The sequence below is a fragment of the Gadus morhua genome, unplaced genomic scaffold (assembly GCF_902167405.1).
Source record: "Gadus morhua unplaced genomic scaffold, gadMor3.0, whole genome shotgun sequence".
In the NCBI taxonomy this organism is placed as follows: domain Eukaryota; kingdom Metazoa; phylum Chordata; class Actinopteri; order Gadiformes; family Gadidae; genus Gadus; species Gadus morhua.
The window spans coordinates 133,314-150,311 of record NW_021963953.1 but is presented as its reverse complement, the minus strand read 5'-3'; the positions used below and the strand labels follow the sequence as shown (position 1 = coordinate 150,311).

Sequence of the window (16,998 nt, the reverse complement as noted above, 5' to 3'; positions counted from 1 at the left end):
CGATAATCACCGGCGACGATCTGTACATCATCCCGCTTATTACACGGCTACTTGCCTAAATGAAAAAATAACTTCATAGTCTGTCTTTTTACAATTTATTGGTAACAAGCATTCGTAGTCTTGATCAGCAGAGTAATAGTCAAAGACGTTGACGTCGCTAAGCAACCGAAGACGCTTGGGTTGACATGTTACCGGACTACATACGGAGTACTACCAAAGACATCATTAGAGACAAAAAAAACGTTGTTTTCCTTGACAGCCTCTTCTTTAATTTGAATGATTTTAGCTTGTGTGTGCCCGTGATAAATCACACAAAAGCTAAAATCATTCAAATTAATGTGCTTTATTTTTATCTTGCACTAAGCACGTATACTCTCTTGCATCTGACTACGAAATGGTTAGTGTTACACCTTTCCTGCTGTCGGCTCCCAGACCGAGGAGCACAGGGGAGACGTTCCCTCCAGGGCCGATGATCTCTCAGGGTCAACACCCTTCACTTTGACCGGCAGTGGGTCTGCTTATAGGTCGGAATATGGTCGGAATGAAGCGGCCACCGATTCTTGACGGGTACTTTATTCATACACACAACCGGACTCGATCATTACTTCACTAAACCGACATGCACGCTGCCGCTCGGTCTCCTCGCTTGTCCACTCACACGCTGTCGTCACACACACACACACACACACACACACACACACACACACACACACACACACACACACACACACACACACACACACACACACACACACACACACACACACACACACACACACACACACACACTGCCAGTGATATGCGCAGCAGATACTTTCTCGTGCTCACGAGAAACATAAAAAACAATGTTTTCACCCCATGTCCCTTTACGGGTTCCATACTCCCTACCACCGTGTCCGCCATGTTTTTGTTAAAAGTTTGTTGTGATGCGAAATATGGGTGGGAGAACACTACGTACATGTAAGGAGCGGGATTGAGCAGCTGAACATGGCTTGTAGGCTCAAAGAGCGGCGGTCGGCCTTATAAAATAGTGCTCGCAAGGCAACATCAAAATAGTATACCGGTATGGCGATATTGTCCTAACTGCATATCTCTTTAAAAAATATACCAGTATAAATGTTACTACCGGTATATCGCCCAGCCCCAAGTATTGGGTAATTAACACTAGGCTACACTAGAGCTACCAGTCTATCAATCTATGGGTGGTCAAATGGATTTTCTAGGCTGGTGGGTGGTCTAGGTTGGAGGCCCAATATATTCTTTGATAAGGCCCACAATCTCTAGCAGTACCCCTGGCTCTACATGGGCTATAAAAGCATCTCTTGTGGAGCTAATAGTCTCCAGTTTTCCCTCTTTAGACCAGGGAGACCTTCATCTAGGACAGATGCTTCTGAGGTCCTCAGTTAGTTCAAAGTAAAGTTCTCCTTGATGTTTGTTCTGTTCCAGAGGGCTGAGGAGAACGCACACGCTTTTATAGACAAGGAGCTGAAGAAGCTCTGGAGGGATCTCTTCTCAGATTACCCACAATGCTCAGAGAGTCAGAGGGAGAAGGAGGAGGAGGATGGTAAGAACGAGGAGCAGAGGAGGCGTGCCATAGAGGGAGTGGTAGACATCACAAAGCTCTGCCTGATGGAGATGAACCAGGAGGAACTGGCTGACAAGCTGGGGAGTGGTAAGATACTCATATATAGGTTAAATGGTTTGATCCAGATATGTAGGGTCATTGTGGGGGTATCAGGTTGAATGGTTTGATCCAGATATGTAGGGTTATTGTGGGGGTATAAGCTTAAAGAATTTTAAACATTAAACTGCAGATCAACAGCAGAATAACTCAGTGGAAGAGATGCACCACTATCTTGTTATGTCAGGTTAACAAGTCACTGATACCACTGATACTCAACAACGACAGCACTACTAATAAAGTTATAAGATCCATTTAAAGTAGAATTGTATAATACTTTTTTCTTTACACCAGTAATATTGCTTGGAAATATGAATGGTATGTTTCTTCTGGTTTGGGATTTAGGAGCTGTTGCGTTCCAGTGGCAACATGAACTCAAGGCTCATCTGAAGAAGAAGTTCTACTGTGTGTTTGAGGGACTCGCTAGAGCCGGAGAGCAGAGACCTCTGAATGAGATCTACACAGAGCTCTTCATCACAGAGAGAGGCAGTGGAGAGGTCAACATGGAACATGAGGTCAGACTGATTGAAAAGGCATCCAGGAAAACAGCCAATGAGGAAACACCAATCAGATGTGAAGACATCTTTAAACCTGGACAAGATAAACCAATCAGAACAATAATGACAACCGGAGTGGCCGGCATTGGTAAAACTCTCTTAACACACAAGTTCACTCTGGACTGGGCAGAAGGCAAAGCCAACCAAGACATAGACTTCGCATTTCTCCTCACTTTCAGAGAGCTGAATTTACTGAAAGGGAAAGAGTTTAGCTTACTGGAACTTCTTCATCAGTTTTCTGTTGAAACCAAAGAATCAGGAAACTACAGATACGACAATGACCAAGTAGTCTTCATCTTGGATGGTCTGGATGAGTGTCGACTTCCTCTGGACTTCCAGAACAACCCGATCTGGACTGATGTCACCGAACCGACCTCAGTGGACGTGCTGCTGACAAACATCATCAGGGGAGTCCTGCTTCCCTCTGCGCGCATCTGGATAACCACACGCCCTGCCGCAGCCAATCAGATCCCTGCTGAGTGTGTTGACATGGTGACAGAGGTGAGAGGGTTCACCGACCCACAGAAGGAGGAGTACTTCAGGAAGAGATTCAGAGAGGGGACAATGGCCACCACAATCATCTCTCACGTCAAGAAATCTCGAAGCCTCCACATCATGTGTCACATCCCAGTCTTCTGTTGGATCACTGCTACAGTTCTAGTGGACTTCTTCAAAACATCCCAGAGAGGAGAAGAGGTGCCCAAGACCGTGACTCAGATGTACAGCCACTTCCTGAGGGTTCAGTCCATACAGGGGGACAGGAAGTATCGTGAGAGAGCTGAAACGGATCCACACTGGAGTTCGGAGAGCAGGGAGATCATTGTTTCTCTGGGGAAACTGGCTTTTAACCAGCTGGAGAAAGGTCAGCTGATCTTCTACGAGGCAGACTTGGCAGAGTGTGACATCGATATCAGAGCAGCCTCAGTGTACTCAGGAGTGTTCACCCAGATCTTTAAAGAGGAGTGTGGACTGCACCAGGACAGGATGTTCTGCTTCGTCCATCTGAGCATCCAGGAGTTTCTGGCTGCCCTGCATGTCTTTCTGTCCTACATCAACACTGGTGTCAACCTGCTCACAGAAGAACATCCAACCTCCAGGGATGCTGAACTCCTCCTCTACCAGAGTGCGGTGGACAAGGCCTTACAGAGTGAGAACGGACACCTGGACTTGTTCCTCCGCTTCTTCCTGGGCCTCTCTCTAGAGACCAATCAGATGCTCCTACAAGGTCTGCTGGGACCAAGAGGAAGTAAATTACTGGACAATCTAACAAAAAACGTTCCATCGGAGCAGACAGGAAGGAGGTCACAAATCAATACCCAAATAGTCCATTACATCAAGGAGAAGATAGGTGGAGATCTCTCTCAAGAGAGAAGCATCAATCTGTTCCACTGTCTGAATGAGCTGAATGACACTTCTCTAGTGGAGGACATCCAACAGTACCTGTCATCAGGAAGTATCTCCACAGAATCTCTCACCTCTGCTCAGTGGTCAGCTCTGGTCTTCATCGTACTGACATCAGAAGAGCAGCTGGACGTGTTTTACCTGAAGAAATACTCTGCTTCTGACGAGGGTCTTCTGGGGCTGCTGCCATTGGTCAAAGCCTCCAAAACATCTCTGTAGGTTCACTCTTAACATGTATCAACAATACAGCACTATACATAATACTACAATATAAAAGTTATAGTAAATTTAAAAACATCTCTGACGGTGCACTCAGAACATGTATTGCAATGCGCACAATACAATATATATAATACTAGAATACAAAAGTTACAATAACATACAATATATACATTCTTATCACGTGTTTTACGATACACACTATATACATAATTCTATAAAAGTAATATTATGATACCGTTTTCTGTTATAGCATTTTTGTTAGTATCAACATTGTACACCTAATATGTAACTACCATTCAAAGATCTAATGTATAATCATTTGTTAAACTATCAGAAAAGTCTTATCAAACATTTAATCACGGTTCTCAACATGTTCTGTTTTTTTGTGTGAAGGCTGAACAGCTGTAAACTGTCAGAGAGATGCTGTAAAGCTCTGGCCTCAGCTCTCAGCTCCAACTCCTCTAGTCTGAGAGAGCTCGACCTGAGTACCAATCGTCTGCAGGATTCAGGAGTGAAGCTGCTCTCTGCTGGACTGGGGAGTCCACACTGTGCACTGGAAACTCTCAGGTCAGTTTTACTAAGTGCAAACAGTTACACCACAAGGTTCGGTTTCAGAAGACTTTTAACTACTGCCCCCTGGTTTGAGAATCACACCTAAATGACGTCAAACTATATCAGATAATAACTCAGTACCTTTGATGACCACATGTATCAGAGTGGTGCCATTGGACATATTACACCTTGTTGTTTATGTGGGATGCGAAAATGAAAAGATGAAAAAGTAATCCCAATGTTACCATTGCAACTTTTCAATTATAAAAACAAAATATAATAAAAGTGCGTTCCCACAATCCCCTGTTAACGGGTCAGTGGTAGTTAAACAAATGAAGTCACAGTATTTGCATCCATTAAAGTTTATCGGTCTACTTAAACCAGCAGCCAGACCAATGTAGACCCTGCCTTAGCTGAACCTCTGAAGCTAAGCAGGTGGGCTTGGTTAGTACTGGATGGGAGACCAACTGGGAACACTGAGCTGCTGCTGGAAGTGGTGTCGGTGGGTGGCCAGTAGGGGGCACTCTTCCCTCTGGCCAAAGCATAAATCCTGATGCCCCGGTGCAGTGACGGGGACACTGGGCTGTGGAAGGTGCCGTCCTTCAGAGGAGACGTAAAACCGAGGTCCTGACTCACTGAGGTTATTAAAGATCCCAGGACGCTTATCTCAAAAAGAGTAGGGGATTCCCCGGGTCCCGGCTAAAGCTGACCAACCAGGCTCATTCATCTGGCCCCCTATTTATCCCCCTGTTTAAATGGATGATTCTTTAATCCCCTCACTCTCCACCTCAAGCTGGTGTGTAATTGATTGATTGAAATTATTGAAATTCTTTATTGACACATGCACAAACATAAGCATACAAATGAACAGGTCAAAAGGATAACACATAAAAGCCCATGAGCTTATTTCCATTGTGGTCCCTTGGTGGTGCAAGCATATAGGTGTATGTAAGTTTGTGTGGTAAAGATAATGTACATGACAATGGGGTCAACAAAGTAAAATATGACATTCTAATCACACATTCACGATTCATGTGTGGTGAGCGTTCTGGCGCCGATTGTTTGCCGTGCATCACACATTCGTGGCGGTTAGTGAGGTCCCCCCTTCACTGTAAAGCCCTATATGAAGTCAATGGAAGGGGACTTGAAAAGCGCTATATGAATGTATAGTTCATTTCAAGTTCAGAAATGTATAATTTCCATAGGAAAAACTCAACTATTTCTATTTTTTGTTGCCATGACTTTATAAGGTCTTTGTTATGTCATAATTTTTCTACAGATATGCTTTATATATATTTTATCTTCAGAACTTCAATAGAAGACATAAAAAACCGAACAAGGTCAAACAATTTAAGATGTAGAAATACAGAACAATATATGTAGAAATACAGAGCAACATAAAACAATTGAATATGAATAAATACAGAACAACATAAAACTATTGATTGTGTAAAAATATAGAGCAACATAATAGGATTGAATATGTAAAAATAGAACAAAATAAAACGATTGAATATGTAGAAATACAAAGCAACATAATTGAATATGTATTAATATGTTGAAATACAGAACATAAAACGATTGAATATGTAGGAATACAAAGCAACATAAAACTATTGACTATGTAGAAATACAGAACAGCATAATTGAAAATGTATATATACAAAGCATCATAAAACGATTGAATATGTAGGAAAACATAAACATAAAAAGATTGAATATGTAGGAATGCATGAACATAAAAAGATTGAATATGTAGAATTACAGAGCAACATAAAACGATTGAATATGTAGAAATACAGAACAATATGAATCTATTGAATATGTAGGAATACAGAATAACATCAAACGTTTGAATATGTAGAGAAGCAAAGCCCCAGAGGGGTTTCATAGTCGTCCTTGTTTTGGAGCCCGGTAAAAGTGTCTGAAGTCAGGGAGGGCAAGTGCCCTTAGTGTTTTAGGTTTTTGTAAATGAGCTTAAGCACATTTATGATGGTTTATCAAAATAAAAGGTTGAATTAATGAATCAATAGTCTTACAGAAGTAAGCATTAGGACTGATGAAGGCCCTCCTTTGCTCCGCAGCCCTCTGCTTCGTTAGGTCTGACTCTGTTCACACAGAGTTCAGGATCCCTACGGCCATCAGGGGACTGCTGAAGGAAGTTTGAATGTCCACATTCATCTCCTTGAGCTCACTTCCCTGATCCCTGATAGCAGCGAGGAGAGCGGAGGCGCTAGCATCACTGGACGTACTCCCCTCCAGTGTGGCCCCATGGCGGCCCTGTGCTGTTCGTTAGCTATACCATGTTTATCCTGTGAGCTAGTTGGATCCTTTAAGCACTTTTAATCTCACTTCCTAACATGTTCTTTTGATTGTGTGTGCAGGCTAAATTTCTGTGATCTGTCAAAGGGATGCTGTGAAGCTCTGGCCTCAGCTCTCCGCTCCAACTCCTCTAGTCTGAGAGAGCTGGACCTGAGTTCCAATCGTCTGCAGGATTCAGGAGTGGAGCTGCTCTCTGCTGGACTGGGGAGTCCACACTGTACACTGGAAACTCTCAGGTCAGTTTTACTTAACGTGTAAACAGTTCCATATCAGGAGATTATTATAAAACGACTACTTGCCCCTGGTTTGAGGATCATCCTAAATGCCGTCTAAATATATAATCGAATAACTCAGTACCTTTGCTGACCACGTTTATCAGGGTGGTGCCATTGGACATATTACACCTTGTTGTTCATGTGGGAAAATGAAAAGTTGAAAAGTTATCCAAGAGTTGCCATTGCATCTTTTCAATTATATTCGCAAAGTATAATAATAGTTCCCTCCCACAATCTCCTGTTAATGGGAGAGTGCGAGTTAAACGAATGAAGTCACAGTATTTGCATCAATCAAAGGTAATAGGTCTACGTAGACTAATTATATTTTGGCGAGCAGCACACGCGCGTGCGTGCGTGCGTGCGTGCGTGCGTGCGTGCGTGCGTGCGTGCGTGCGTGCGTGCGTGCGTGCTTGCGGTGTATTGTGTAACTGCTTTAAATCTGGTCTCCCGTCGGGTCATTCCTGTGCTGCTCGCCACATTATAATTAGTCTACGTAGACCTATAACCTTTGATTGATGCAAATACTGTGACTTCATTTGTTTAAAGGGGACATATTATGCCATCTATCCGTCATACATCTAGGTGGACACGCCCACCTGTGATGTCAGAAGCTGCACAGTTTCAAATGGCTTGTTATGGCTAATCACACTCACACCTGGTGGTGTAATATGTCCCCTTTAAAGGTCCCATGACATGAAAATCTCACTTTGTGAGGTTTTCTAACATAAATATGAGTTCCCCTAGCCTGCCTATGGTCCCCCAGTGGCTAAAACTTGCGTTTGGTGTAAAACTAGCACTAGCTGTTCTGCTCGCCTTTGAAAAAACGGAGGCTCAAGCGCGCTGATTTGGAATGTCTGTACTCATGACGTCATCAGGAATCTCAGCTCCTCCCCTTACTCTGCCTGGCCCGCCCAGAGACGTTGGCCCGCCAATGAGACTCGACCGTGCGAGCGCCACATGTGTGTGTGTGAATACACACACTGTAACGCAAGTGTTTCTTGTCGGTTCTTTGACGTGTCTTGTATTTCCACAACGAGACTGTCGTGGGGGTTATCTGAGCCATGGTTGAGAAGGAATTGGGGGAAAGGAACTTTGGTTTGACTCGCTGAAGTACATGAACTGCGACATGCCACCGGTTGCCGCGAGGCACCATCGCCGGGCAGCGGGCAGCCGGCAGCAGGCAGCGTGCGGTTCAGTCGACTTCAGGTTGATGTGAAAGTGGAAGAACCAGAGACGTCGCAGAACCCGACAAAGTCGTTTGTGATTCATAATATCGTCTGGAGGCGCACACAATATGTTATATGATATAGATATCTATGTATTATATGATATTATTTAGATATAGAGCTCCAGGACTGTAACGCAAGTGTTGTACACTTCCTTGTTATTTGGATAACCGTTCTGCTGTTGGTGTGATGGCGCATAACACGTCGGACTCTCGTCTCTGGTATTTCTACAACGAGACTCGTATTGGGGGTTATCTCAGCCAAGGTTGAGAATGAATTGGGGGGAAGGAACTTTGGCTTTGACTCCCTCAAGAACATGAACCACGACAAGGAGGAGAAAGGGATCTTTGCCGGGCAGCGCTTATATGCACCTCCGCCTCCGGCGGTGGTCCCTCAGCGGGGTTCAAGCGGGAGACATTCGCCGCCAACAATCCCTTTCTCCTCCATGTCGTGGTTCATGTTCTTGAGGGAGTCAAAGCCAAAGTTCCTTCCCCCCAATTCATTCTCAACCTTGGCTGAGATAACCCCCAATACGAGTCTCGTTGTAGAAATACCAGAGACTAGAGTCCGACGTGTTATGCGCCATCACACCAACAGCAGAACGGTTATCCAAATAACAAGGAAGTGTACAACACTTGCGTTACAGTCCTGGAGCTCTATATCTAAATAATATCATATAATACATAGATATCTATATCATATAACATATTGTGTGCGCCTCCAGACGATATTATGAATCACAAACGACTGTCGGGTTCTGCGACGTCTCTGGTTCTTCCACTTTCACATCAACCTGAAGTCGACTGAACCGCGCGCTGCCTGCTGCCGGCTGCCCGCTGCCGGGCGATGGTGCCTCGCGGCAACCGGCGGCATGTCGCAGTTCATGTACTTCAGCGAGTCAAACCAAAGTTCCTTTCCCCCAATTCCTTCTCAACCATGGCTCAGATAACCCCCACGACAGTCTCGTTAATACCTATATTAAAGAATACATAAAATAGCATGTCATGGGACCTTTGAACAAATTTAGTCACATTATTTGCATCAATCTCAACTCTCACGCTAACGAGGGCTCCAGGGGTGCTCGTAGGGTGCTAAGAGCATCGTTACTATAGCCTCAGTGGAGTCACCTGCTGGACATTCAGTGGTATTGGATGTGTTTTATTAAAACGCGTCCAATAGCCGTGTGTCAATGCCCAGCCTCTGCCTTTGAATGATAATGAATGTATGGAACGTTGCATTTTTTATGTTTACACCAAAGATTCTAGACTAGAGAGTGCGCGCCAATCCATGAAACCTTTTAAGGAATCAGATAAAGTCTGCTCTTTATGTGCTAAGAAATTAGCACATTATGATAAATGTAGTTGTCACACAAGCTGTTTTAGATTTTTGTAAGATGGAATTGTTTCAGGGGGGAAAATGCCTCAAAAAAATATACACACAGCGCATTCAAGATTAGGACTAACAAAGCATATGTCAGCCCAGGCCTAATCAAATGGGTTTTAATATCTTCAGTGTACGTATTATTGTAGTCTATTCTTTTCGTAGGATACTCTGCTGTATGCCTTGATGGGGACATATTTGAACCCTTTTTAACCCTATTTGCCTGGGACATTCCTGCGTCTCCCCATCCTACAGAGCCCATTTCAGCACCGTGTCAGTGGACCGATACAAGCCTACAAACGTCGTTAGAGCAGAGCACGCGCGTTCATGTTAAGAGGAGTTTCAGGAAACCCTCCAAAGAAATTTACGAAGGTTCGCAAGATCCTTCTTGAGAATGATCGTACGAGCTTGGATCCATCGTTATCGTGAAACGGGGCCCGGGTTTAAAGCAGTTACACAATGCAAGACCCAGAGAGTTGCCTTTTTTTTTTACACACACACGCACACGCACACGCACTCATACTCACACACACGACTCCCTTGGTGGCGGTGCCGCTTCCCCCGAGCCTCCCAGGATCCTTTGCGGCACCCGGACACGGTGACCACGGCCGTGATCACCACAATATAATTAACAGAAGAATAATGTATCATCATTTTTATATAACTATCAGAAAATAAAAGTTTCTGATAGCTAACTATCAGAAAAGTCGTCTAAAACATTAAATCAGGGTTCCTAACATGTTCTGTTTATTGTGTGTGCAGGCTGATTGGCTGTCATCTGTCAGAGCTATGCTGTGAAGCTCTGGCCTCAGTTCTCAGCTCCAACTCCTCTAGTCTGAGAGGGCTGGACCTGAGTTACAATGATCTGCAGGATTCAGGAGTGAAGCTGCTCTCTGCTGGACTGGGGAGTCCACACTGTACACTGGAAACTCTCAGGTCAGTTTTACTCAATGTGCAAACCTTTACAGCACAAGAGTCTTTATAAAAAAAAATAACAAAAAAACGTCAATAAAGACATTGAATGTAGAATGTACAGTTTACTATTTTTTATTATTATTATTCTACCTATCCACATGTAGTCAGGCTTTTTTTTTTAAAGCTTATTATTAGAATTTAAACATAAAAAAAATTAACATTGGCGTAACTTCTCTTTCAATTATGGAAAATGTTAAAGACATAAACACAGTAACATGGTCTTTTATTTTGTGTGTGAAGGCTGACTGGCTGTCATCTGTCAGAGAGATGCTGTGAAGCTCTGGCCTCAGTTCTCAGCTCCAACTCCTCTAGTCTGAAAGAGCTGGACCTGAGTACCAACGATATGCAGGATTCAGGAGTGAAGCTGCTCTCTGCTGGACTGGGGAGTCCACACTGTACACTGGAAACTCTCAGGTCAGGGTTAGGGTTAAATGTGTCTTTGGGTTTGTTTAATAGTAAGGGATGATCCAGGACTAGGTGGGCTGTGATCTAAAAGAACAGATGACACGTGTCTAAAGCCCAGTTCAGACCAAAGATTAGACTCGCAACGACTTGCAACTCTCAACTCCTTCCAACTCCTTGCGACGAGACGGGCTGCGACGTTCTAAAAATGGGGCAGTTCAAACTGCTGCACCGGGCGGCGACGTCAGGTGGTTTCCCTAGCAACTGTGAACGCTCTGGCACAGCTGAGAGCCGCAACAGCATCAGCATCACGCTAAAAAGTAGCCTAACTTAGGTTTGCGATTAGGTTGCTTGAGCTTGCACCCCAATTTAGCCTCCCGGACCCTACACACACATTGGCGGTATATTGGGTTTCATTCTGATGTAAATGCGACGGCTCCGCGGTTCCGGGGGGGGGCGGGGGGTTGGGCAGAGGTGTTGCTGCGCTGTCTCCACAGAGACAACGCAGCGATATCATCATGAGCAGTTCTAACTTTGTAGAGAGATTTCTATTTGCAAAAACTGTTGGTTTATTTTTATTGATCCCCTTCGAGAATTTGTGTGCAAATGGGGGGGGACTAGGCTATATTCTCGCCTTCCTACTTTGTAAAGCGCATTGTAGGCCTGTTGCTTTTGGGCCGATACTGCGCCCATTCCTCGATTCGTTCTGCCGCAGCACTCCAAACAATTAATTTTATTCCAATGTTCGTCAAATCCACTCCAATAGTGGTCCTGCATTGAGTTGAAATCCAACTCTAATGAATATATGGTCCAGTTTTAAGTTTCAAGAATATTTATACATTCCCAGGGCATGTTAAATGAGTGCATGCCATGCCACTCATAACACACTTGTAAAATGCAGTCGTCAATTGATGGAATGGGTTATTTCATGCATCATCACAAACAAAATTTGGATTTAATCAAATAAATTACAGATAAATAATACTGAAATGGCCACTTTTTGGTTGAACACATTTGAAGGAAATAATTACGATCCCCCAATGTTGACCTGAAGTTGGGGTTAGGGTCACGCTGCTGCAACTCTTCCCCTGCGACGTTCCAAAACAGCCTCGTTGCGAGGTGAATCTTTGGTCTGAACTGGGCTTAAGATCCCCACCAGATTCAGCATCATTATTCATTTGTAGGCTGGGGTCAACATGTCAGTGGAGCACAGATGGGAGGAGGGTGGCCAAGAGGCCAGAGGAGGAACAGAACTTTAGAGGACGAGGATTCTAGGAACATCATTTTTATTTTTTAAGGGTTGTTTATTTTTGCTGTCTTGTTAGCTGCTAGTGTGTTATGAGTTAACAGGTTATTCTAGCTGACAGAACACCGGCCAGCTGATGTGAGGGTGAGGGGTTGCTATACTGTTAACTGCTAGCATGTTATGTATGTTATATGTGATGTAACTCAGACCAGCTCATGTGAGGGTTAGGGTTAGGGGTTGCTGTCTGTATGTTATGGATGTTATGTGTTATATGTTTTTTTAACTCTGAGGAGTTGCCATTAGTGTAGACATGAGGCTCGGTGATGGAGGCTCTAGACGGGCTGTGATCTGAATTAAATCATAAAGCTTTAAGTTGTCCATCATATGGAATTAATACTTTATTAATCTGTTTACTTCAGTAAGAAATATTCTCTTCCAGATAGAATAAATAAAGGTGTGTGTGTGTGTGTGTGTGTGTGTGTGTGTGTGTGTGTGTGTGTGTGTGTGTGTGTGTGTGTGTGTGTGTGTGTGTGTGTGTGTGTGTAGGTTGTCTGGCTGCCTGGTCACACAGGAAGGCTGTGCTTCTCTGGCCTCCGCTCTGAGCTCCAACCCCTCCCATCTGATAGAGCTGGACCTGAGCTACAATCACCCAGGAGACTCAGGAGCTGCGCTGCTCTCTGCTGAACGGGAGGATCCATGCTGGAGACTGGACACTCTCAGGTATGGAGAGGACAGCTCATCATTCAGAGAAAATGTCTCCTACAAGGATTCAACCCTCTGCTAGATGAAGTGGTTTGAAAAGGCAGCTGTAACTTATGTTGTGTAGAAAGTGAATAGACGGCAGATGATGATGGTGAATGTTTCAACATGCTGCTCTCACTTTGTTTCCCCCCCAGTGTGGAGCACGGTGGAGTGTGGAGGCTGAAACCAGCTCTAGAGAAGTGTAAGTGTCTGTTTGATTCATCACAACGCACACTGACTATTGAGAGGGAAAGTCCATCCACACAGCAGGAGGTGACGTCTGTTCATTCAGATCTTTCTGGGAATGAAGCTGATGACTGACATCATGTATCTTACATAGGGATGGGAATCGAGAACCGGTTCCGAGTCAACCGATTCCTTGGAATCATTAGCAAGCCTGCTTAACGATTCCGCTTATCGGTTCCGGTCGCGGCAAATGCGTCATGACGTCACACACACGCTGCTTTTGTTTTGGTTCAGAACGCAGCAAACATGGCGCCGCCGAGGAAGAATCGCATTGTGCGTTCACAACAAACGCGACGGGGCGACAAGATCCCATACAAAGTGAACGTAGAGACGCGTATAAGGGCGAAATTTTCGCGGGAGAAAACCGGCGACAAGTTTTTGTCGTGATGACAGCCAATCAGCGTTCAACAGCGTGATAACTGAGTGACATGTGTAACGTAACAGCCAATCAGCGTTCAGCCGTCAAACTCAGTGCAGTCCGGGGTGACTGCGGCATGGAGGAGAAAGTGATTGTTGCAGTTTGCGACTCCCGGAGCTCTATATATAATAGTATATAATAAATTATAATTGTATATATAATATCACGGCCAACAGCTCTGTCGCCTCCGGATGGCCGTAGCGCGGGGAGCTCTCATAGGGATTGGGCTTCTCGGGATTTGTTTACCGGCATTGCTATGGTTTCCGGTCTTGTGTGTTCCAACGGTTTAATAGGTAGGCCTATCTAATAAATCTCTGTCTAATCAATGCTTCATTTTGTTTATGTCAGTTGAATTTTGTTGCAAGTTGAATGCAAATGAGCACTGTTAGCATTCCAAAAGGCACAAGCTCTTACTTGGCTGTTTTCAGTCTGTGTTTTTAGTTGTATGGCACATAATGATGGCATATATTTTTATATATTTTTTCGTCTAGACCAATTGATTTGAAAATGTACAATTTCCTAATACTAGAAGCACTTCTGATCAGATATTAAAGAGATTTAATACAAACAAACACATTTATACTTATTTTCTCACCCAATGAGAATCGATAAGAGAATCGATAAGGAATCGGATCGATAAGCAGAATCGGAATCGGAATCGTGAAATTCTTATAAATTCCCATCCCTAATCTTACATATATAAACATTAACATAATTGATGTGATTATATCAGGAGTGAAGATTTTACAACATTGGACATAACACAATAATAATCAGGATACTGTTAATCATAATTACATGTCTATTTTATCTTCAAAAACTATTAAATTAAACTATCATCTTGTCATTATTATAATAATTATAATATTGTTTTAATTCCTGTCATTACATTAGCTATGGCACATAATAATCATATTAACATGTTTTGAATGATGCATGTGTTTCACCTTAGATTTAAATTAGAGCTGGTGATGCTGTTTATTTAATATTGATGACGATGATGATGATGATGATTATAATTAATAATATTGGTTTAGCAGCCTAATCGTGTTTCTCCCGTCAGATGCCTGTGAACTCACACTGGACCCAAACACAGCCTTCAGACGACTCTCTCTGTCTGAGGACAGCAGGAAGGTGACGTGGGGTGAAGAGGACCAGTCGTATCCGGATCACCCAGAGAGGTTTGACTACTGGGATCAGGTGTTGTGTAGAGAGGGTCTGCCTGGCCGCTGTTACTGGGAGGCAGAGTGGGGAAGACGGGTTTATATAGGAGTGGCATACAGAGGAATAGCAAGGAGAGGAATGAGTAGTGACGGCGTGCTTGGAATGAACAACAAGTCCTGGAGTCTTGAATGTAATGACGACGATGACGCTACTGCCTACCGTGCCTTTCACAACGGTAGTAGAACAGTCATATGTCCCCCCCCCCCTCGCTCTAACAGAGTAGGAGTGTATCTGGACCGGCCTGCTGGCTCTCTGTCCTTCTACAGAGTGTCCCCAGGAGGAGGAGGGTCCTCAGACACACTGACACACATCCACACCTTCCAGGCCTCCTTCACCCAGGAGGTCCTCCTCCCTGGGGTTGGGTTACGCAAGAGTGGTTCCTCAGTGTCTCTGTGAGTGTCCATTGTAGACACACAGGCACACACAAAGACCCATGGAAAAGCACACACATGTAGACAGTCATAAACACACCCAAACCAACAAACACATATGTACATAGAAATTAACACGCACACACAAACAAACACATCGTTCATGACTCTATAAACACACACACATACACACAAACAAACATATCGCACTCTATAAACACACACACACAAACGTATACAGACTTCATCCCACACACACACTCACACTCACACACACACACACACTGTTACGTGTGTGGTTGTTTTCCTGTGTCTCCGCTCTCGTTCTCTGTAGGTCTCACACCATTGGCTGTTCCTCCACCATCGTCCAACCCCCTGTTCAATCTGGGAGCTGTCTGTTGGCCAATCAGTGTCATCAGGCCTTGATCACTTGCACCTGTTTGTCTCCGTGGGGGAAGCCATTGTCTGCCTGTGTGTTGGCTGTGTCGTGCTGTTGCCTTTTGTTTGTAAGATGCCATGGGGGTTTAGGTGAATAGGTAAGATACCCTTGGGTTTACACTACCATCACGTAGATTTACTCTGTTATCACATCAGGTTAGAAGCGGGGCCACCCTCTGTATGTATTAGCTAGGTTGTATGTGTGCACTAGTTAGTTGTCACTTTATTTTGTTTTCTTTGATTTGGCTCCGCTTATAGTTCCCTATTCCCCTTGGCGGATCGCTAGCTAAATAAACACACTTATGTACCCAGTTTGCTGTTGTGCCCTGTTTTGTTGTTCTCCCAGTCAGCCTAACGGTAACATGTGTTATGGTTCCCCTACTCCCCCCCTAGACGTAGCAAGCTAACATCCTGGAGCCGTCACACACACACACACACACACACACACACACACACACACACACACACACACACACACACACACACACACACACACACACGTACACAGACTTATTTACACAGACATGCACTCACACACACACATCCTGCATGGATCTAAACCCACAGCAGTTCTGTGTGCCGGTGGTAAGCAGCAGGTAACATCAGTGTCTCTCGTGGTTCATCTCTCAGCCCTCTCTGTGTTCAGCTGGGCTGCTGAGCGTCAGATTAGAGGGGGCCGCTTGGGTCTGGGGGGTCCTCACAGTCCTGACGTTGTTGAGGACCAGCTGTTAGGGGGACGTTTGAATACCTGTGGACCCATGGACGTACCTGTAGTGCATCGGGTTGTTGAGCAGCAGCTGTTGGTGCTCTGAGGGGTCAACCCGTTCAGTGGAAGTACAACACTTTGTGATTGATTTAAATACTCAGCTGAACTCCAAATGCTGCATTTTATTGGGCTTCTGGAAGGTTCAGCATAAACCATGAAAGGAAGATCTTCCTTTGGGTTAAACAGGTTGAACAAAGATTTACTTTCTGATGTAAAATGTGTTTAAAATGTTGATTGTTATTTTACTACAATATTTTATATATTTTCAACATCGTTTTAAAGGAATCCAAAATCAGTTTATATTTTGCCATGCCTGACATGGAACGTGATTTAAAGCAGATTTAACAACATAATCATGAATGATGATAAGGGTTCTATGGGAAAGGGTAACGATGTTGTAAATTACTTTCAACGGAAGATCGTTTCTTTGTGTTCTGTTGGGAACAAGTCAACATGTTGTCATTAAAGATGCCTTATGATTTGTAATTGTTCATAAATCATAATGTTAATAAACTACTCAGTGCGTCAAATGAACGTACTCGTGTGTTCAGACGA

The 16,998-nt window shown here is 44.0% G+C and overlaps 1 protein-coding gene across 1 annotated transcript; it reads left to right on the top strand.

Annotated features, from left to right (window-relative positions):
• The first annotated feature begins 1,532 nt into the window (after positions 1 to 1,532).
• LOC115538212 (NLR family CARD domain-containing protein 3) lies at positions 1,533 to 15,989 on the top strand. The gene is made up of 7 exons (XM_030349876.1): positions 1,533 to 1,672; positions 2,027 to 3,854; positions 4,255 to 4,428; positions 10,832 to 11,005; positions 12,786 to 12,959; positions 13,136 to 13,182; positions 14,708 to 15,989. Exons 1-7 carry the CDS (start codon positions 1,630 to 1,632, stop codon positions 15,262 to 15,264), a joined length of 2,997 nt encoding a protein of 998 aa, XP_030205736.1. The 5' UTR covers positions 1,533 to 1,629; the 3' UTR covers positions 15,265 to 15,989.
• Positions 15,990 to 16,998: the final 1,009 nt, after the last annotated feature.